At 35.6% G+C, this 21,997-nt stretch overlaps 3 protein-coding genes across 3 annotated transcripts; 2 read left to right on the top strand and 1 right to left on the bottom strand.

Annotated features, from left to right (window-relative positions):
- The first annotated feature begins 2,856 nt into the window (after positions 1-2,856).
- On the top strand, positions 2,857-5,158 carry LOC106342096 (pentatricopeptide repeat-containing protein At2g30100, chloroplastic). The gene is made up of 2 exons (XM_013780925.1): positions 2,857-3,764; positions 4,144-5,158. The coding sequence occupies exons 1-2, from the start codon at positions 3,030-3,032 to the stop codon at positions 4,921-4,923; spliced, it is 1,515 nt and encodes a 504-aa protein (XP_013636379.1). The 5' UTR covers positions 2,857-3,029; the 3' UTR covers positions 4,924-5,158.
- A 5,514-nt stretch (positions 5,159-10,672) lies between these two features.
- Positions 10,673-12,607, top strand: LOC106342098 (LRR repeats and ubiquitin-like domain-containing protein At2g30105). Its single transcript, XM_013780927.1, has 9 exons — positions 10,673-10,911; positions 11,009-11,103; positions 11,171-11,317; positions 11,389-11,499; positions 11,570-11,670; positions 11,757-11,943; positions 12,019-12,084; positions 12,153-12,272; positions 12,364-12,607. The coding sequence occupies exons 1-9, from the start codon at positions 10,761-10,763 to the stop codon at positions 12,475-12,477; spliced, it is 1,092 nt and encodes a 363-aa protein (XP_013636381.1). The 5' UTR covers positions 10,673-10,760; the 3' UTR covers positions 12,478-12,607.
- Positions 12,608-13,832: 1,225 nt separating this feature from the next.
- Positions 13,833-18,096, bottom strand: LOC106342033 (ubiquitin-activating enzyme E1 1-like). Its single transcript, XM_013780810.1, has 5 exons — positions 17,744-18,096; positions 17,457-17,674; positions 16,319-17,113; positions 14,770-16,071; positions 13,833-14,694 (listed from the first exon to the last, which is right to left on the bottom strand). Exons 1-5 carry the CDS (start codon positions 17,991-17,993, stop codon positions 14,098-14,100), a joined length of 3,162 nt encoding a protein of 1,053 aa, XP_013636264.1. The 5' UTR covers positions 17,994-18,096; the 3' UTR covers positions 13,833-14,097.
- Positions 18,097-21,997: the final 3,901 nt, after the last annotated feature.

Raw genomic sequence — 21,997 nt, forward strand, 5'->3', positions numbered from 1 at the left:
GGTTCGAATCCAGGGGTCTACATATTTTTAATTTCAAATCATGTAAAACGACGTCGTTTTACATCATTTGAAAACGATGTCGTTTCACTTAACGCCAACAATAAACGACGTCAAATATTTCTGTTAAATTTGTTGACGGCGTGCTAAATTGGCAAGTCAGCGAAAACATTGTTAATTAATTCTAAAGTCAATGAAAGTTTGGTGTTTTTTTGGTCAGCCCAAAAGTTTATGTTTCTTTTGGCAATTCGTGCAAAGTTGAGGTTTTTTTTGGCCGAATTCTCAGATACAAAGAGAGGAAGAAGGAGAGTAATGGGGGACCTAACCAATACAATATTGTTACCATACTAAAATATTAGTTGGCAGACCAAAAGCAATTACAAAATAATATGATTGAGAAATGTTTGGAAGTTGATAGAAGTAGTAGGGAACGAATCATCTCATCTTCACCAACTTAACTAACCAAAGCCAAAATGAATACGTAACTGAATAAATATGATCACTTTTTTTATAAAATTTGAACATTTAAACAAAGTTTTTGGATTGATTTGATTACTTATACTCATATATGAGTGCTTTTCTTAATAGGGTTGAGTTTGGAACTTGGGAGTTGTGGCCCACAAAAACTTAGACATGGCGCATAAGTTGATTGGAGAACAACGTCCTAGGATGAAATTCCCAAAGATTTCCAGTGACTTTTTCAAGTGTAGAAAGTTGATAGACTTTCACATAAGAATTGGAAGTTAGTTTTCATGAATACTTTATAACTAGGTAACAATCTGCGCCTTGCGCGGAATGTGATTATTAGTTTCGTTATTTTTAATAAGGAGACATTAATCTGTTTAATATGGACATCTGTTCGGTTTTAGGTTGTTTTTTGGTTTTTAATCTCCTAAAATATAACTATTATTTTAAATCAATATTTATTTGGTTTGTTCGGTAAAAATGTTTGATGTTTTTGATTTTTTTTCCTGTGATAATAAAAAATTACTATTATTTGTTTGTTTTCATGTTATGAATCTTAGATAGTCATGATGTCGAACCAATGGTTTCATATTATAGTTTCTAAACGAATAGTTAAAAAAAAATAAAAATTATCAAGACAAATCATTTTACTACAATTTGGTTGATAGTGAAAGAAGCATTAAGAAAAATGATATTTTAACTTCTAAAAAATTAGATATTTCAGTTGTGATAAATAATTAGTTATAAGGTGCTCAAGTCAATGTGCATATGTATGTGTATGTAAAAGTATATATAGATGATTGATAAATATATAAAGATACTGTTAATTAATATTAAATGACATTTTTTCAGAATAATAAATGAAAAATAAAATTCTTAAAATGAAATTATTTAAAAACAAATATATTGTAAAATTTATATAAACTATAATATATAACTTATATATAATTCTTTAAATATATATATATATATGCATATAACGAATAAAATTGGATATACGTTTCTATAAATATTGATATTTGTGATTTGCTTTTTTTTTTTACGGATATTGCATTCTAGTATTTGATTTGCTTCGTAGAGTTACGGATATCCGGATTTTTCGGTTCGAATCAAAACGAATAACAAATCGAATCAAAATTTATGAATAATTTGTCCAGCTCTATTTGTAAACAATAAAAATAACATAAAGAAGAACCATGCATGTGAGTTTTATATTAAAAAACATAAAGTATATAGTCTGAACATATTTATGTAGAGTTTGGCTGAGAAACTCTCTACATGTGACATGTGTCCATTTTAGTGTAAACACATTTATTACAATGATTCTACACGTTACATGTGTCCAATTTAGTGTTAACGCATTTATTACAATGCTTCTCTTTTAATATATAAGAGATAAGAAAATTAGAGGAGTGATTAGCGAAGTAACACTCTAAAGGCTTTTTAAAATTTGATGGTCACAAAATATTTATAAGATTTTTTAATTTTAAATCACAACCTATTTTATAAACAACTATTTAACACTATTATAAAATCAAATCAAAAGTTATAAACTTTCTATATTATTTAACAGTATCATCAACCTATTTTATAAACAAATTATTTAACAGTATTTGACGCGGAAATTTATGAAATTCGATTCAAATTCATTTTCGGTTATATCAATTCGGTATTGTTCAGTTATTCTGTTCCAGATAAATGTGCATCGATTTTAAGAACGAAATCAAAAGCAACAGTCAGAGTCTACAAAGTCCCAACTCCTCTGATTAATAAAAATAAGTATACAAATTCTCAAACTTTCAGGGCCCGGAAAGTCTGTTAATGGCTTTGAAAAGCGTTAAATAAACCCATTAATAAAGAATAATCCGTTTGTCACTACTTCAACTTGGCCTAGATAGGCATATTTTACTCAAATTCCATTTGGGCCTATAAGCTATCCTTTTACCACATAGTGGCCCAACACAAAATACAACTCTTACGACGAAAACTAATCCATATTTTCCTAGCATCCGGAGCCGGTGACGTCCATCAGAGAAGTCAACATCTTAATATATCTCTTAATACCAAACGTTAAAGAGTCGTAATCAGATCTCTTGTTTTTAAATCAACCTCAAATTCATTACGAGATAAAAGCGGTCACCACCAATATCGAAGGGTAGAAACGTAATTTAACCCGTGGTATCGTTTTGTGCTACTTGAAGCGGCACGGTGTGTAGAAACAAGTTGCCGCCATGACACGTACGCGCTTCGGAGCCTCTACTTCAAGACCATTGATTAGACTCAATGTACCTACCACCGTCCGATTAAAAGTAACCATTAAATCTCAACCCTTCATTTAATTAATAAACCTCCACGTGGAAAATAAACCATTTATTTCATTTTAAATCATTTTCTTCTGTTATCCTCTCTCATTATTGTCTTCCTCCTTAAAGAAAGGGTTTTGATAATCCCAATCCATGGATTATCGTAGCTTCGACTCTAATCAAGAAACCACCTCTGAATCGTCGAGTTTGAGTCTTAGACCGTTCGAATTCGAAGCTTTCTTTGTAAAGTTCTGAGCTTTACTCATGGCCGCTTATGCTCGTAGCTTCGCCTCGTTGACCCATCTCCACCAAACCTTCTCGCCGCCGATACCTCTTCTCCGACGACATCACAGCGCGAAACCCACTTCCCGAATCACTTGCAACCTCAAATTCAACCGCCACGCCGCCGCCGTGAAGCTCCGATCATCCCGTTCCGTGGAGCTAGACCGGTTCATCACAAGCCAAGAAGAAGAAGGCGAAGCGGATGAGGAGATAGGAGAGGGTTTTTTCGAGGCGATCGAGGAGCTGGAGAGGATGACGAGAGAGCCCTCCGACATCCTCGAGGAGATGAACCACAGACTCTCTCCTCGAGAGCTGCAGCTGATGCTCGTCTACTTCGCGCAAGAAGGGAGAGACTCGTGGTGCGCGCTCGAGGTCTTCGAGTGGCTGAAGAAGGAAGATAGAGTCGACGAGGAGATGATGGAGCTGATGGTTTCGATAATGTGCGGGTGGGTTAGGAAGCTGATCGAGGAGGAGTGCGGCGCGGGGGAAGTGTTCGAGCTGTTGGTTGATATGGATTGCGTTGGGTTGAGGCCTGGGTTTAGTATGATGGAGAAGGTCATTGCTTTGTACTGCGAGATGGGGAAGAAGGAGAGTGCTGTTTTGTTTGTTAAGGAGGTTTTGAGGAGGAGAGATGGTTTTGGTGGTTACAGTGTTGTTGTTGGTGGCTCTGAGGGGAGGAAAGGTGGGCCCAGTGGGTATCTTGCTTGGAAAATGGTGGTAAAGTTTATAGCTTTTGCCTCTTTTGTTTGAGTTATTAGAGCATGATTATCCGGGGTCCTTAGTGGGTTTTTCTTAGTACGTGGGCCCCCACAAAACCCTTAAGGATCGGTTACAAAAACTACTAATTAAGAACCGATTTTAGTGAGTTTCTTACACTGTTCGCGGGCCCCACTGACACGTGGCGGCCCCCGATTGGTTTGCTTTTTAATTTTTTTTTTTTTTTTTTTTTAAAAAAAACTAAAAAACCCAATGGGTTTCTTAGGGATAATCATGGCCTTAGCTCAACTGGAAAGAACCCTGACCATTGTGTCAGAGATCCCCAGTTCGAATCCCAAACTAATATTACAATGTGGGAAGTTACTTTTGTTTCTTTCAGGTTGATGGAGACTATAGGAAGGCTGTTGATTTGGTTGTTGATTTGAGACACTCAGGGCTAAAGCCAGAAGCTTACAGCTATCTCATCGCGATGACAGCTATTGTGAAGGAGCTGAACAGTCTTGGGAAGACTTTACGCGAGTTGAAGCGATATACAAGGGCTGGTCTTGTTGCTGAGATTGATGATCACGGTAGGTTGCTCATAGAGAAGTACCAGTCAGAACTCATATCGCGCGGACTCGAGTTAGCAGCCTGGGCGATGCAGGAAGGTCAAGATAATGAGTCCATTGTTGGGGCGGTCCACGAGAGGCTCTTGGCGATGTACATATGCGCAGGACGTGGACCAGAAGCGGAGAAACAGCTTTGGGAGATGAAATTCGCGGGGAGAGAACCTGAAGCTGACCTCCACGACATTGTGATGGCCATCTGCGCTTCGCAGAAAGAGGCGGATGCGGTTTCGAGGCTTCTGACACGGGCCGAGTTCATGGGAGCTGAGAGAAGGAAGAAGACTTTGTCGTGGTTGCTCAGAGGGTATGTGAAAGGAGGGCACTTTGAAGAGGCTTCAGAGACGTTGGTGACGATGATCGACTCTGGTTTGTGTCCGGAGTATATTGATCGAGTGGCTGTGATGCAAGGGATGACGAGGAAGATCCAACGGCCAAGAGATGTTGAAGCGTATATGGGTCTGTGCAAGAAGCTGTTTGATGCTGGTTTGGTAGGACCTTGTCTTGTGTATATGTACATGGATAAATATAAGATGTGGATAGTGAAGATGATGTAAAAGAATGAGCATGAGGTTGAAGACTCAAAACTAAGTTTGGATGGGGGGTTGAGATCTTCTATTTTTGGTATATAAAATCTGTATGTATTAATACGTATAATCTCTGTGTATGTAATGAAAATAACTTAGGCGTATGGTATATATATATTGATAATCATGTACTGTACTTATGAAATAGTCTTTGAAATTCTCTGTTTGTGAATTTTTCTGTAATAGGAGCTGTTTACTATTTTTATGATTTGGCATCAATACTTTCGGCTTTGGAAGATTTATGAGTAAACTAATACTACTGTTCAAACTTACAGCAAAATCCTATATGACTAAAATCAACATCAACATCAAAAGGTATCTTATAACTCCACAGCAAAATCAAATAGAGTTTCAACCAGGGGTGGGCATTTTAACATAGACCCGAAACTCCAACCGGAACCGACCCGAAAATACCCGATCCAAAACGGAACCAAAAATTTACAAATACTTTTTGGGTCTAAATTTATTTTACATGAAAGAACCGGAACCGAAAAGAACCGATCTGAATAGTCCCGGATCCGAAAAAAATCGACCTAAATAGACCCGACCCGATAAGAACCGATTTGTACCCGACTTAAAACATGTATATTCAAAACTATAACTTTTGTGTTCTATTATATATATTATTTTATGATTTAGTTGAAATATCTTTTGTTAACAATATCTTATATACTAAAACAGAAGTCACAACCTTGATTCATGTGTGATTTTTTTAAAAATGAATTCTCACTAGAAATCAGTTATCATCTTATATATTAAAACAGAAGTCACAACCCTTATTCATATGTGATTTTTTAAAAAATGGATTCTCACTAGAAATCAGTTATCATTCATTTATTACTAGTAACATGAATTAATAATATATCATTCCTAATATAACATCGACTCCTAAAAACTCGGATTGGTTAACAAACTCACCTTGATTCACGTGCGATATTTTTATTTGGATCATCATTTAAATTTTTTATTAAATGTATTTCCTTAATGCTAATATATAATCTTTTAACTACTTAAATCATAATATAATTTGATATCTTTTAATTTAAAATATAAATATATATATATATATATATATACATATTTAATTTTTTTAACAAATGTGTTGAAAAACATTATAACAATATCTTAATTATCAAAAATTGTATATAAATATTTTCACTAATTTTGTAATTAGTAATGAAATTAATGTTATTATACATTAATATATATATATATATATATGCATATATATATACACTCAGTTATCTTTTATAAACATTATATTTAACTAATTTTACTATTTTATATTTATATCTATCATTTTAAAATAAAACATTGTATTTAACTAAATATGATAAAATTATTTTAAACTGATAAATTAATATATTTTATTTTCACAAATATTAAAAATTAATGCTAGAAATATATATGTTTGTAGAACGGTTTAACATTAGTAAATTAGATAATTCATGAATAAAATTAACTTATCTTAAAATTTTATCTATATATATAGTTATTATCTTAAAGAATAAACATAAAAAATATTGATAAAGGAAATCTAGCGCTTTGAATTACGGATCAGGATCATAATAATTGAATAAAAAATAATTATAAAATATATATAATAAAAAATATCAAATATATGTGATGATTTGAAATAATCAATTAACTTACAGCATGAAAACTATCAAATTGTTATATTTAAAATAATTATATATAAACATTTAAATATATAAGTAACTTAAAAAATATATTCTAATTATGTAAAATATATATAAACATGAAAATTAATACCGGCACGGTTGTGCGGATCCAAATCTAGTTTGTTATTATTTTGTAACATTTGTAAGTAATGTGAAACTTTAAAATATAAAATTTAGAGTTTAAAAATGTTTTATTTTAATTATTAATAGTTTAATTTAAGTTATTTTCTAAAATTTATATATATGATAAATATCAACTAAATTTGATGGAATTGAATATGTCATGTCCTTTTCAGATCTTAAATATCCAAATCTGATCCGGATCCGATATGGATCGCAAAGTTATAAGTATTTTATAAATATTTTAATTATAGATCCAAACCGATCCGGACCCAAGAAGAATCGACTCGAAACCGAACCCAAAATTTACAAATATCTATTGGATCCAAATTTAAAGGACCCAAAAAATCCGGACCGATGAACCTGGATCCGAAAAGAATCGGTCCCAATCCGACTCGAGGACCCCAGACGTAGTTTCAACATTCCTCCAACTGCAACTCTGCCCGGCCTATTATCACATTCATTTTGTTATGAATATTGTGATGTCGATTATAGAAAGTCTTGCTTACCAAGATTTAGTTGTACTTGGTCACCAAGCTAAACCCTCATATTGTATCACTTATAATGCTCCAGAAGAGTACATAATATTACTGCACATAAAAATGCAATTTAAAATCCTTATTGCATCATATTCTTATAAGTCTCAAAAGTTAAAAGGATTTGAGAAAGAATAACATGATCCATGTAGAGTATGTTATTGATTCAAAAATGAGATTCATTCGAGATTGATAAACCTATAGTAATATCATCTCAAGGGGAAGAGTTAAAGAATCACACATTTTATGATAAGTGAAACATCCAGAAGATTATGTTTGCACTAAACCTAAGATTGATGAATCATTCTCAAAGTAAATATGTGGGATTTTGAGACTCTTATGTTGAGACACTAAGCGAAAGAAATGTTAAATTCATTTCAAATCAGAAATATTTCTCAAGAAAGTAAAAGTATAGTTGTGAAAGTGCTTACATCCTCTTATATATTGTACTACACAGAGATTAGTGTAATGGAAATAAATATATAGTAAACCAGAAGTTTACAAAATATTTGGCATGAACCAGTTAGACCATTTTGGTTCAGTAATGATGCGAAAAGATACATAAAGATTTAGGTGAATATTCATTGAAGAACCAGAAGATTCTTGCGAATGATTTCACATATGTTACTTGCTCATAAGATAAAATGGTAATACGGTTTTCACCAGCCAAATGAAGTTATTGACATGAATAAAGGAGATGTTAGTGGACTGATCACTCACTATGCATCTTTATAATATTGGTGAATCCACTTCTTAAAGTCTTTGACGACTATAGAAAAATCACTGGGATAAGTGTTAAACATTTTGGGCAACACTAATTCGCATCAAGCCAACAAGTAATCACTGGTTCTCCCCGTCATTGGTATTGGGTCAGAAACCAAACATTTTCCATCGAAGAATGTTGGATGTGTGATATACATTCCAATTTCTCCACCATAGAGCTTTAATTAAGATGGATTTTCAAATGAGGTTGGAATTATATGTTGGATATGAATCTTCATTGATACTTAAGAATCTAGAGCCATCCCTGAAGGATATAAGTAAGGCTCGATATGAATGCTAAAAGTGAATTAGTTTTTTCAACATAAAGGGGAGAAAAATAAACAGCTGGAAAAGAAAATAATTTGAAATGAATCATCAATGATCCTCAGACTAAAGAGAATGTGAAATAGAAGTCCAAAAGATAATTCAGTTGTAGAGCTTAGTAAAGCAGTTGCTAGACACAATTTTTGACCCATATAGATAGAGTGATCAAATCACATATAACAGCTGTAAATGTTCCAGTAAGAATAAATGTTCTACAAGAACAATATCAAACTGCTAATCACGCCTGCAGCGTGGTAGATATATTGGTTCCAAAGATAAAAATTCTCGTAAATGAAAAGGAGCGTATATTGATAATGGTCAAAGCGAGGCAATATAATTTTGAATGATCTCTAGAAGAGACATTAAACATGACTGAAAGAAATTCAGGTACCTGAAACAATGAAGAAATCTCAATAAGTTATGTCATGTATGAAATAAAATGGAACTGATAAGCAATCGACGTCGATGATATTTATGCCTACAAAATAGCATTTGATATGATGATTGAGAAAGAGGATCATGAAATAAAGTCTATTGAAAAGTGTACACAAAGAGATGATTGGCTAAATCAGAAAGAAGCAATAGACAAAGATAAAAACTCTTGTAAAAGAGAGAGGTATTTGGACCACTAGTCCATACACTAGAAGGTGTAAAACAAGTGGGATACAAATGAGTCGTTGCACCAAATAAAGATCAATATATAATTGATTGTGAAGAGACATAGTCTCATGTGGAAGATGCAACTACTTTCATGTTCCTTATTAGTATGGCAATAAAGGAAGAACTTGAATTATACAACCCACTGGAAACTGATAATCCCTAAGAGATAGAATCTCTAAAAGATATAATCCCTAAAGGATTGTTGATATCAAAATCATGTTCCCGAGAACTCTAGCTATTCGATCGAAATATGTTTTATGGGATATATGAAATATTTGAAGTTAATCAATACATATTTGTATTTATTAAGAGCTTATAGATCAATAGAATCATTGATTTGAATATAATCAAAACTCCTGAAGAGTTATAGAAAAAATGTATTTTGGAAGAAAACTATTGACAATACCATACTGTCTTTATGTATTATAAACTGGAGATCTAAAACTGAAATGTTATCATAAAGATCCTTAAAGGATTTTATTTAAGATGCTCATATATGTTTGGTCTTGAAGTACCATACTTAAGAGTGTTATTTGAGAAAGTTTCTAATCTTTTTCATAACTGAAAGATATAATTTCATAAGACAAGAAAGAAAGTCATAATAGTAACTTTTATAGTTATGAATGAATAACTCGTATGTACGAAGCGAATGTCTAGAAGAATATATGTAAAAAATTTGGCTTGAAGCCTAAACAGACTAAGAAGTTATTGTCTATATCAAATGAGAATTGAGGATCAGAAGTCCATAGATTTTGAATACTCTAATGGAAAGAGTTTATTATGATCTCAATTTCAAAAGAGATTTATTTGATTAGAATGCATATCCTGAAGATATTGCTTCCAGGGGAAAAAATATGACAATATGTGTTGTACTCTTTTTCCTTATCATAGTTTTTTATCCCACTGGGTTTTTCCATGACAAAGTTTTAACGAGGCAACATAGAACACACAAATGATAGCACTCAAAGGGAATATTATCATTTCAAAGATGAAAGTCTATCATCATCAAGTATCCTTTGAGATCGTGAGTCTTAGCAAAAATCAACATGAGTCATATCAAGACTCATGCACTATAGAAGAATGGCAATGTCCGTGTCCTACAAGTTCGTTCCAGTGACATTCTGTTGACTTATTCACCAATGCGCTAACCACTGCTACTTTCAAGAAGTTAGTTCATCTAATCGGACTACATCGTTTCGAAGATCTAGACGTATGTGCACATGAGGGGAAGTCATTACGCGTTGCACTCTTTTTCTCTTAACCATAATTTTTTCCATTGGCTTTTTCTGGTGAGGTTTTTAACGAGACAGCATCTACGACGTTTTGAAAGTACTTTGGTATAATAGACATCAAGGGGAATTGTTATGAATATTGTGATGTCGATTATAGAAAGTCTTGCTTACCAAGATTTACTTGTACTTGGTCTCCAAGCTAAACCCTCGTATTGTATCAATTATATAAGGAGTTCATTATTCATGGAATAAGACGCACCAATTCCTCTCCTCTTTTTTATTTATAATACATTTATGTTTTTTTCTCTCTTTCAAATTTCTCTTTAGAGGAGGGTGATAAGAAAGGTGCATTATTTGAAATGGGCCAACACATTAGATCTGCATTTTGGGCCCAAAAGAAGTCTGATGACTTGACAAGTGATGCTTCTTCGTGTTTCTGGAACTGAATCTGAAGCAAAGAACAAGAAGTAAAATTGCAATTGGAGGTCACAATGGGAGAATCCACCGTCAAGCTCACAATCAAATTCGGAGGAAGATCGATACCCCTCTCGGTATCACCTGACGCTACAACCAAAGAACTAAAGTTTCTTCTTCAACCCATCACCAACGTTCTTCCTCGTGGCCAGAAACTCATCTTCAAAGGTTTCCTCCTTTTTCAATCTCAATCTCTTCTTTAGCTTAATCCTCGTGATGGGTCTTACTCAAAGTTCAATCTTTTCGTTTCCTGAAAAATTCAAAGGTAAGGTCTTGGGAGAGACTTCGACTCTGAAGCAATCTTTGGTGGGAGATGGTGCGAAGATTATGTTAATGGCTTCTCAAGGTCTTCATCAAGGGGTCAGTCTTCTTTCTTTTGTGATTCAATCATCAAAGTTTTGTCATTTGAATCTAATTGAGGTTACAGGAAGGTCCAGTGCTTAAGGAAGCTAGTACAAGGCCAATATCTAGAACTGTTGTGGATCAGAACAAACCTGGTCTTGTTGTAGACAAGAACCGTGCTGATCGGTGGAAAGCTACAGGGGTTATTGCTTTAGCTCAAGCCAATTTGAAGGTATTGTAATAAAGGTCTTTAGACATTGTGGTTTTGGTTTGGTGTTGAAGTTATGTTTGTTGTGGTTAAAGGAAATACCTGAAGAAGTGTGGGAATGTGGATCTGCAGCTAGAGTGCTTGACGTTAGTGAGAACTTCATTCGAGAAGTACCTGTTCGAATCAGCTCTTTTGTTTCTATGCATGTAAGAATGTTGGTTGCTAATGTGTATTTCAAATCTTTATGTTTGGTGAAGCTTTTATATGTCTTTGTAGAAACTGTTTCTTCAAGGGAATGGTCTGTCTGATGAATCAATTCAATGGGAAGGGATAGCATCTCTAAAGCGTCTGATGCTTCTCTCCATTAGCCATAACAAGTGAATCTTTTATGTCTTGAATGCTAAGTAGTCTTTTTGTTTCTAGAACACAGCATTTTATAGTGGGTTCTTGTTTGTTTTTGCAGTCTGACTGTTCTGCCATCAGAAGTGGGTTCGCTGACGTCTCTTAGACAGCTTGATGTGGCCAACAACAAGTTGACAAGTCTACCAAATGAGATAGGGCTTCTTACGCAGCTAGAGATCTTTAAAGCCAACAATAACAGAATAACTAGCCTTCCTGAGAGTATTGGAGACTGTTCCTTCCTCATGGAGGTAAAAACAGCTGTACTTTGTTAACACCTTTAGAGTTGTTTTTGGCGGATAACGTTTAAATGGGGAAGTTTTCAGGTTGATCTTTCGGCGAATATGATATCAGAACTTCCAGAGACAGTCACAAAACTGCGTAAACTAAAGGTAAACCAAGTCTTTACTCTTGTCACACGGCTTTTACGGAGACTTAGTAGTGTGTTTGGTGATTCCAGACGCTGGAGCTGAACAACACGGGGTTAACGAATCTACCATCTGTTTTATTCAAGATGTGTTTGCAGCTGTCAACATTAGGACTCCACAACACAGAGATAACAGTTGAATCTCTCCGCCAGGTCTGTTTGTTTGTTTTTAGTTCATTTAAAGCAGACTCTTAGCTAGATCAGGTTCGTGTCTTTAGCTTTCTTTCTACGTTTGTTGTTGCAGTTGGAAGGATGGGGTGAGTTTGATGAGAGACGACGTACGAAGCATCAGAAGCAGATTGATTTTAGGGTTGTTGGGTCTGGCCAATTCGATGAAGGCGCCGATAAATCTTGGTGACTTGTTTTAACTCAGAGTCATGAATGAATCATCACAAACTCTTACATTTCCTTAAAATCCCTGGCCATTTTATTTGATATAATAATACTCTTTTGTAATTGGATCAAATAAATAAAATTTATTTAAAATATACCCAAGTCACTATAGATTTCAATGAAATGAATTCACATTTTGACAAAAAAATATGAAACCTTAGCTGTTATTGTTTGATGTAAGAACTCTTCTTCGTATAACTTGTTTGTTTTGTTTTTGTTTTCTCCAAATGAGTTTTCTTTGCATTATTCCAAACCTCATTTTACTGATGATGTAAATGAACATAGTCGAATTTGAGAATCCATATTGTTTAGAAACATTCCAGTTAGATACCACCAAGAAAAAACATGTATCCATTCAATGGGAAGGGAAAATATAGCTGAGCGTCTCATCCTTCTTTCCATTAGCCATTCATTACAAGAGAGTTTTTTTTTTTCGCTTTCAGTCTCAGGAAATCTTCTCGCATGTTTTCTAGATCTTATAGTCACGCCATCATTGCACTTTGCAAGATAATGTTTTGTTCTACACGCAAAACGAAAATTCAAAGCTGTTTCTAATTAGGCTAAAGATATATATCTAAACTGTAATCACCAAGAAGACTTTATCAAGAACACACCATTTATAGTTGTAAACAACATGTTGTGGCTTTTGTTTGTTTTGCGTCAAGTCTAACCGTTCTGCAGCCGCCCTGAAATATATGGAACCTGAAACAATTACATATTAAGCATTTAAAAGTTTTGAATAGTCTGAAAGTCAGATGATTCATATATATTATTAACTAAGCACTTAAAATTTGGAGATTAATGCGAATGAATACATCCGGCTATTCCAGTACTGACCATGACGTTCTGCCACTTCGGTGAGTGTTCGACTAAACTCTCTTTCAAGTTTTTCTCTTGCTTCTTCAGGATTGCTCCAGTTAAAGCAAGAAGCGCTTCGGATAGGGAGTCTCATACTGTTGTCTCTTCTTCTTTTGTCATATTAACTTCAAGTTCTATATTGATAGAAGCTTGGTCTTAATAATCTAGGTTCTAAGGAGGTTTTTTTTTTTAACTTTTTGCGGCTCCTTAGAATCAAATGGCTGTCTCAGTCTAGCAGACTGTGGTTTCAGATTCATTTTGCAATCAAACCTTCGTTGTTAGTAATGACATTTACAATTTAGCAACAAAAAAAAAGATAGTCTCTGAAGGGTTGAAGCAGAAGGCGTTTAGCATTCTGTACAGATCTAGGATTGTCTGAATCCAATAGTTAAACATTTGGTTCTTTTTCCGTAACTTAACTAGAATGAATAAAAAGGACTCTCGTTTCTAGTTCTTCATCAGGAAAAATCGAAAACTCAGGTCTTTATATTTAGATGGTGCAGTGCTGGCAAAACCACACCATTAAGTAACATGAAAAGGAAAACATCTTAAAAGAAATATAGAACGAGAAGTGAGATGATCAAATAGCATAGGTCTATCTCTCAAGTAAACATCAGTCATCAGCCACAAAGATCCGAAGCAAAACGGTCTTCAAAAGAGAGACACAACACAAAGAGTTTCATCTTCGTCTTCTCTGCTTTTTTTCTTCTTATTTTTGATAAAATTCTCACCTGAAATAGATAGAGACGAGAGGAATATCGACGTCATTGTCATCTTGATCCTCACAAGCCACCACTACATCAAGATGGTGACGGTAAGGCGGCAACTCCACTTTAGCAATATCCCTAGCGAGGTCCACCACTTTCTTGTCCATCCTCTCCTTGTGCCTCGGGAACATACTGTTGAACAGGAGACAGCTTCCGCAGGAGATGCTGTAAGCGTTAAGCCCTTTGTCCTCCAGCCACTGCAACACCTCACGCAGTGTTGGGTTTCCTTTCAGAACCCATCTGTCCCAAACGGTCCAAGCCATGTCGCGGTGCTTCACCACCTTCGGCGGAACCGGTTCGGCCATGGAGAAGAGTGGCAGCGCCAGGTTGGCAAATGTGTTCCTGTAGGCTTCCACTTTGTGTCCTCCATCAAGGACCTTGTAAAGTTCGAGGCAGACAAGACCAGTAGCCATGGCTGTTGAGGTCGCAATGGCTGGGATGATTCTCCCTGCAATGAACTTTGCTTTCAGCTTGTCGACTTCAGGTATGCTGTAGTTCCTGGCCCTCATGTTGGCAAGACCCGATATCACGTCCATGTGGTAGTTTGTATCATCATCCTACAAAAAACACACACATCATCATGACTCAACACGACAATTTACTTTCGATCAGATCAGAGAATATTTATTTACCTTTTCGAACTGAACTGGTTTCATCCTGAAATCTGGGGACAAGTTATGCCTACACCGCTCAAGCTTAGCAATGAGGTCGTTGATGACTGTAGCGTCATCCACCGAAGCAGTGGTTAAACTGGTGGCTTTCTCATCCGTCACAATCTTTGCATCTTTCCTTGGCTCAAAGTCTGGGACTATCACACTGTCTACAGCTTCAGCTGCTTCCTTTGGGTTTTTGGTCCACTCAGGCACAGGGATCCCAAATGTCTCTGCTCTTAAAATAGCAGTCGCCGTGATGAAGTTAAGGAGGCTTGGGTCAGAGGAGGAGTACTGGAGCGGACGTGGGAATCTTTTTGGAGCAGACCAGAATGGAGCTCCCGTACTTGTCGCAGCATCTTCAGGAAATGTGTATATCAATTGCTTCACACGGTTCACAAAGTAATCCTCAAACCTGAGTCGAGCCCAGTTTAAGCAGTCCTGGAAGTTCTCACACTTCTCCTTTTCAAGGCACTCAACGATCCTCTCCAACGTCTCCCTCGCCTGAGCATCGCCAGCACTCATCATTGAGTTAGTGTACTCAACCGGGCTAGAGAGATATGCATTCACTTCAGCGGGAGTTTTCTCAAGCAGACCCTCGAACTCAGAGCGAGCCCAAGTTAAACAGTGATCGATGTTATGCGGGAACGAGTGCACCGTACACATGGGGGCCTGTTTCTCTGGCGGGTCCCTTGAGGCGCCGTAATTTTCAGTCAGATGTGGGATGACCATCTGTGTGTTGCACTTTGCACCAAGAGTCCCAGACTCAAGGAGAGGCTTCTGGAAATACAAGCACCTCGAATCAACGTAGAGCCTCGCATTGACATTATCTAACGCATTGACGACAACAGTCAAGTTCTCCCAGAAGGCATCGTCAAATACATTCTCAGTCTCAGCGCCCACACGGTTCTGCAGGGCCTCAATGTTGAACTTGGGGTTTATAGCTGCAGCAGCGGAAGCAGCAACTGTGGATTTAGCCTGTCCAATGTTCCAATCGCGGAATAGAAACTGACGACTGAGGTTGCTCTTCTCAATTATATCATCATCCGTCACTGTTAACTTCCCTTTGTTCCCACATGAAACCCCCATCAGAGCCATATTTTTCAGGAACTCGCAGCCGAGAGCACCAGACCCTACTGTGAAAACTCTAGCATCTTCGAGTTTCTTCTGTAACTTGGCCCCAAATACAGATATTTGGGCATCGTACCGGCTGTTCCTCGGTGCAACGTCACTAGAATCCAGAGGTTCAGAGGGGAGTGACTCCACTGAATCAAAGTAGAAAAACTGATACAGAAAATAAGAAGAACAGCATCAGATCCATGAATCAAGATACAATATACATATATATATATACGTGTGTGGTATATATATATATATACTAGAAAAAGTGTAAGGGGCTGTATCCTCACAAAACATAAACATTAGTTAGTGTTCCTTTATCACTGAGGATTCCTAATTCTTTATTTACACATTCATGCTAAAGAGTATATTGAATCTTTTTCGGGATAGGGCAAGAGAGAGAACATATTACCTGAAAGAGGGGATGGAATTTTCCAGAGCAAGCTTTGACAACCTCCTGTCCAACAATACCGCCAAACATTGCAGCCAGGGGATTAAGAACAGCCTTGGCTCCAAAGGAGAAGCTTCGTAGAATCTTATGGTCGACATTCTCCACCTTCAAATCACCCTGACCAGTATTGATGGACGTGGCGATGGATATAAGCTGCTGAGCGTCCTCTTCCGAGCCAGCAACAGGGAGCCTGCCAGCTTCAGAAGCAAACCGGTCAAGTGCCTGGAACGCTAAATGAAGGAGCGGAGGCCGATCGAACTTGGAGAAATCACTAAACAGAAAATCCCCTGGATCCGTAAGCGCTTCCCTCAAGGGTTTGAAATTCAGCAACTTCGGCTGTTTCACCTGAGTGACAATCCCACCCTTCACATACGTTCCGTAGCCTGTGGTGTCCTCCTCGAGGGTGAATGAATAAGGCCGTGTGCTTTTAATCTTCCTCGGTTTCCCATCATTGAGCTCCGTCATACCTTCAACTTCAGAGAAAACTACAAGGTCGCCATCTTCGAATTCAAGTCTCTCATCGTCAACACAGGAGATAAAGGCCTGGCTCTCATTAGAGATAGAGGCGATAATGCCTGTGTGTGGCTCCTCCCCATCAACATCGAGAACTGCAAATTCAGGGCCAAAATCACAAAACACGGAGCCAAAAAGACCCCTGACGTCAGCCTTGACAAAAGCTATAGGAGGCTGGTGGCTGTGGCAATAGTCATCAAACTCAATTGCTTTTTCCAAGCTTATGTCAGAGAACACAACAACCTGTTTCACAAGAAAGTAGATGAAATTAGCCTAAAACAAGCCAACAAGAACAGCTTAATACGTATAACTCACACCTAAGAAGACAATAACCAGTCCTTTGGGATAGCAACGACTTCCCACTCCTATGTGTATACAAAAGACTCAGATCAGATAGAACCAACGAATAAGTAGATGAATTAGCCTACCACCTAAAAAGATAGTAACCATTTCTTCGGGATAAGCAAATGATTTACCATTCCTAACTGTTATCAACTCAGTCACAAAGTTATCATATCTATCTAACAATACAGTAGACTCAGAGCAGATAGAACCAATGTACAAGGAAATGAGTCAGTCTATAGACCTGGAAAGGAGAAAGATGCTCTTTGGTTAAGCAAGTGGTCAAGCTAGAAACAACCACAGCATTGTTAAGATCCTGCAACTTGTTAACAGAAGCATCGGCCCTATTCTTGCCAACATCATCCTCAGAGAAAACAAAGTTGCTAGACAAGTCCCATAGCTCCACCACTCTCTCATCATGCAGCGTCACAGACTTCACACCAGCAAGAATCAGATTCTTTGCTGCAAACAAAAACAAAAACAATAATTAATAATTAATCTCATCAAAAATGAAAATGAGAATGAATATACCAATCTCAGCGCCAAGGCCGTGCATCCCCGAGACGAGAACGTTCGAAGCGAAGAGACGCCTCATCGTCTCGCGCCCGTACACGGCGAGCTGCCTGCTGTGCAGATCTTCGTCGATCTCCGGACGGTTCGAGTTATTACCGAAAGCCATGTGCTGGACGACGCTGCCGGAAGCTGAGATCGTAGAGTTATCACCAGTGGTATCGATACGGCGTTTCTTGATCGGCGACGATGCAGCAACTGATTCAAGCATAGAGGAAGGGAGTCGACAATGAAATTAACCTAAAACCCTAATTTGGAATTTGATTCTTCGGAGACGAGAGACGAAGCAAAACGAAGACGGTTGTACCTTTGAGGAGGAAAAGTGATTTGAGTTGGAGATGAGGCTTAATTGGGCCTTGGGGTTGCTGCTATTGTTTAAGTTTTTAAGCCCAATAGGATTACAGGTCACTTTTTTATCTTTGTAATATCACAATGGGACACATTTTGCTTTTGAGACACTTTGTCCAATAACCGGGTCATTCCCGTTATGACGTCATTCGCTACACCTGGATTTTGAGCCAACCAAACCAAAATGTAACACGATAATTGTACAATTCTCTTATTTTTTAATGATTCAAAAAGACGATGACGGCCATCACTTGTGCAGTGAACCAAACAAACCAAAACTTCGGAATATATAGTCTTTTAGGAGATGCTCTTACAGAATGTATAATTGTACAATTTTCTTATTTTTTAATGATTCAAAAAGATGATGATGGTCATTACTGACTTAATAACCAAAACTTCAAAATATAGTATTTTTTTAGAGAAAAAAAAAATTCATATTTAAAGTTATAAAGTATCTTTTGGAGTTGTTCTCAGAGTCTAATTGGTGTAACTACATCAATTGCGGATGCGATTACGGGTCTGCGGATGCAGTTTATTACGGTTTTAAGCATTATTAAGATATTTATACTTAAATGTATAACAAAATTTTAATGGTGTGAAAGATTTAGAAAGACATTTATATGGACACATTTGTATTTTTTTGCATGACATCAATCAACTTTGATACTGAAAACTACCATTCTATCTCTTTCATATTATAAATAGTTTTAATAAAAACAGTTTTGTTTCACAGAAGTTTTAACATTTTAATATAATTTTATATTTATTGAATATCGTGTAGCTAATTAAATTATGTAGATTTTTTATAGTTAGTTAAAGTTATATATTAATCACTTTTCTTGAACGACATAATATTAGTGTTTTTAACCAAAATTACTTACATTTTACATTTTGAAACCGATACTAAACTAGAGATGAAACTCTAAAATAACTAAGATGAGGCGGCAACTGCTAGAGTCCAAGTCACGGAGTAGCACGAAGCTCTGATGTTTCAGATTGCTTCTTTTTGTTTCTTACAGAATCTCACAGTTACACATTAAATGTCTTATAAAATGGTCTTTACTTTGGAATTCTGACAAAACAGAAAATCATTTTCACTCATCCAACGTTTACACACAAAAAAAACTTTCAGGTATTTTTTTTCACCTCTTCAACATTGAGACTTTAATAATTTTACTGAACTCGTCAAACATTGCTTCTTGTCTCCTCAACGTTTTCAAAGATTTTAATTTTTCTTTTGGTATGAAAAACAAAAACAAAAGAGCAAATACCGAGAACCGAATCTTCCATGTCATCTCGTAAAGCATTTAATGATGTGCATCGAGTCTCACATGCTTATTTTTCTCCGAGGTGCCCAAAGATGTCTGTTCTCTCTTCTTTATTTCGTTTGTTTGGTTTTAATTTCAATTTAGTGATTTTTTTGTTCTTTCTTATGAATGAATCCAAATTACATTAACAAGAACCACTTCCCAATGTGACAGTTCTAATTCTAAAATATATCCCTCCATTAGCACCTAAACTATTTATTCATCCTATGGAGTGGTCCTACTAATAGATGTAGAATGCAAGAAAAGTTAGAAAAAAAACTCTCCCATTAAGTATATAAGGATTGTTGACAAAAAATAAGTATATAAGGATTTTATGTTTCAGATTTCAAAATATATTTTCATTCACGTACGAGTTTTTGTGGGGTTCCTTACTGTAAGAACATAGGGAAAAACTGTTTACCAAATTAGGCTTGTAGTAGACCTCAGTTTTACTTAACACTTCTTTAACTTTACTCTTTCAGTTTCTTATTAAAATTCAACTGCTTTATTATGCTACTGTAAAAACTAAGACTGAAGTCAAAAACCAAACACTGAGATTTCAATTAAAAAAAATCATTTCGTTGACAATTAATGTTGGCAATCAAATCGAAAAATGTTATTCAACTACTAGGATATTCATTAGAAAAGATCTGTTGATCGACAGGTGTAGTGGAAAAATGACTGAGGGGATAAGCTAGGGGTTGATTGTGATTTGGTCACGAACCACTTCTAGATTAATTAAAATATGTTAGTACAGCTTTGGATGCATTTAGAAGTTGATATCATTTTGGAGGGGCAAACAGACAATTCTTGATAAATCTGATGCATCATACATTGATTGTGGGTGCCTAACACATCCAAGTTGATAGATGTTCGTAAATAAAAACTACTCATTAATTAACATACATATATAAAAAAATATATGCAAAATCATGCTATCAAGCGAATAACTTAGTAAAGATTATTGTGGGCGATGGTCACAAACTAGTCAAATGGTTTTTCATGAATGTCCCCGGCATTTTGGGGTTAAAAACATTCCTTAGATGCATCATATGAATTTGGTATCTTATTTTATATATTAAAACAGAAGTCACAATCTTAATTCATGTGCGATTTTTTAAAAAATGAACCCTTCCTAGAAAGTCCAAATTCATTTATTCCTTAATAACATTTATGTCTTACTAAATCACTCTATTTGATACTATAATAACTACCTATTCCTACAAACACGATTCAGTTAAGAAACATATATTTGCATCATTAATGATTCACATCCGATGCATATCTGTGTTTAAAAATATGCCTATATCGAACCTAACATTTTTTCTAAATAAGTCATTTTACCCGATTTGGTTTATACAAGTTAATAAACAAATCACAATTAGAATAACCAGTTCTGATCCAGGTTCTAAAACGGGCCGATTACGCGCCGGTGCAGCGCTCGGCGTCGGAGCTCCGCCGCGATTCAGCTCTGTTCGGCCAAAAACTCGCCTAAAAAAACACACCTCATATTATGCCATTTCCAAGTTCGAAAACGATAATTTCTTCACGAATCTATCATAATACAGTGCTAGAAACAAAGAAACGTAGTTAAATTAAAGTAAATCGTTATAAAAAAAGTTGATTTGTGTTGGAGAATATGAGAAAACGATTGCAATTTAGGTCTAGAGGGAGGGAAGAGACAACAAAGAAGATGAAGAGATATTTAGGATTATGTAATTAATGAGTTAAAAACAAAAATGAAAAAGAAACACACCAGGGGGTTATCGAACTCGGGATCTCCTAAACGTTAAAGAAGCAACGAAACCACTACACCACGTCAGCTTTCCTTTCTTTCTTGGTAAATCACTCTTTATTATACATAAATATCTAAAAAAGAAAAAAAATACTCAAAACTAATCCCCGATTAATCTCCGATTTTCTTACAACTCGCTAGATCCTGACCAACCGTCCGACTCACGCCTAGCGCGATTCTGAACATGGGTTATGACCATCATTTATGATACATGATTAGATTGCTTCAATGTTTTTAAATCCGACCCGGACACTAAACCAGATGAACTTCTGAGTCATCAGATCATCGGATCGACCGCCAGTGATCGGCAAAATAATATATAAATTAATTGTATTATATAATAATATATTAGCTATGAAAATAAATATATAGAAACTAAGGTTAAGTATTTTATAATATTTATATAAAACATAAAATAACAGTTTGGATATGTAAATATTTTATGTTTAAAAAAAATTTAGAAAATATTTAACTTTAGTTTCTATATTTTTATTTTTATTATGCATACAAGATATCAAAAATAGTTTAGATTATTTAAAAAAAATTAACAAGTTAAGATTTATGACATCTAACAAAAAAATATTAAGACTTAAAAAATTATAAATAGTTATATGTTTAATGTGACTAATAAAATTAAACCTTAAATCTAAAATATACCAAAAGTAAAAATCATTAATAAAATGTTGATAACAAAACTGAAAACCCTAATTTCTTAATTAAAAATTATACAAAATAGATTTTAAAAACATAATTAAAAACTAAAAG

This window comes from Brassica oleracea, chromosome C4 (genome assembly GCF_000695525.1).
Source record: "Brassica oleracea var. oleracea cultivar TO1000 chromosome C4, BOL, whole genome shotgun sequence".
Classification (NCBI taxonomy): domain Eukaryota; kingdom Viridiplantae; phylum Streptophyta; class Magnoliopsida; order Brassicales; family Brassicaceae; genus Brassica; species Brassica oleracea.

Excerpts from the sequence above, each read along its gene's own strand:
- LOC106342033 (XM_013780810.1), bottom strand. The coding sequence starts at position 17,993 with ATGCTTGAATCAGTTGCTGCATCGTCGCCGATCAAGAAACGCCGTATC. Across the intron at positions 17,675-17,743 it reads CGGCCTTGGCGCTGAGATTG|CAAAGAATCTGATTCTTGCT; the intron begins GTATATTCATTC and ends TTTTGTTTGCAG. Across the intron at positions 16,072-16,318 it reads AATTCCATCCCCTCTTTCAG|TTTTTCTACTTTGATTCAGT; the intron begins GTAATATGTTCT and ends TTTCTGTATCAG.
- LOC106342098 (XM_013780927.1), top strand. The coding sequence starts at position 10,761 with ATGGGAGAATCCACCGTCAAGCTCACAATCAAATTCGGAGGAAGATCG. Across the intron at positions 11,500-11,569 it reads GCTCTTTTGTTTCTATGCAT|AAACTGTTTCTTCAAGGGAA; the intron begins GTAAGAATGTTG and ends ATGTCTTTGTAG. Across the intron at positions 11,671-11,756 it reads CTCTCCATTAGCCATAACAA|TCTGACTGTTCTGCCATCAG; the intron begins GTGAATCTTTTA and ends TTGTTTTTGCAG.
- LOC106342096 (XM_013780925.1), top strand. The coding sequence starts at position 3,030 with ATGGCCGCTTATGCTCGTAGCTTCGCCTCGTTGACCCATCTCCACCAA. Across the intron at positions 3,765-4,143 it reads ATCTTGCTTGGAAAATGGTG|GTTGATGGAGACTATAGGAA; the intron begins GTAAAGTTTATA and ends TGTTTCTTTCAG.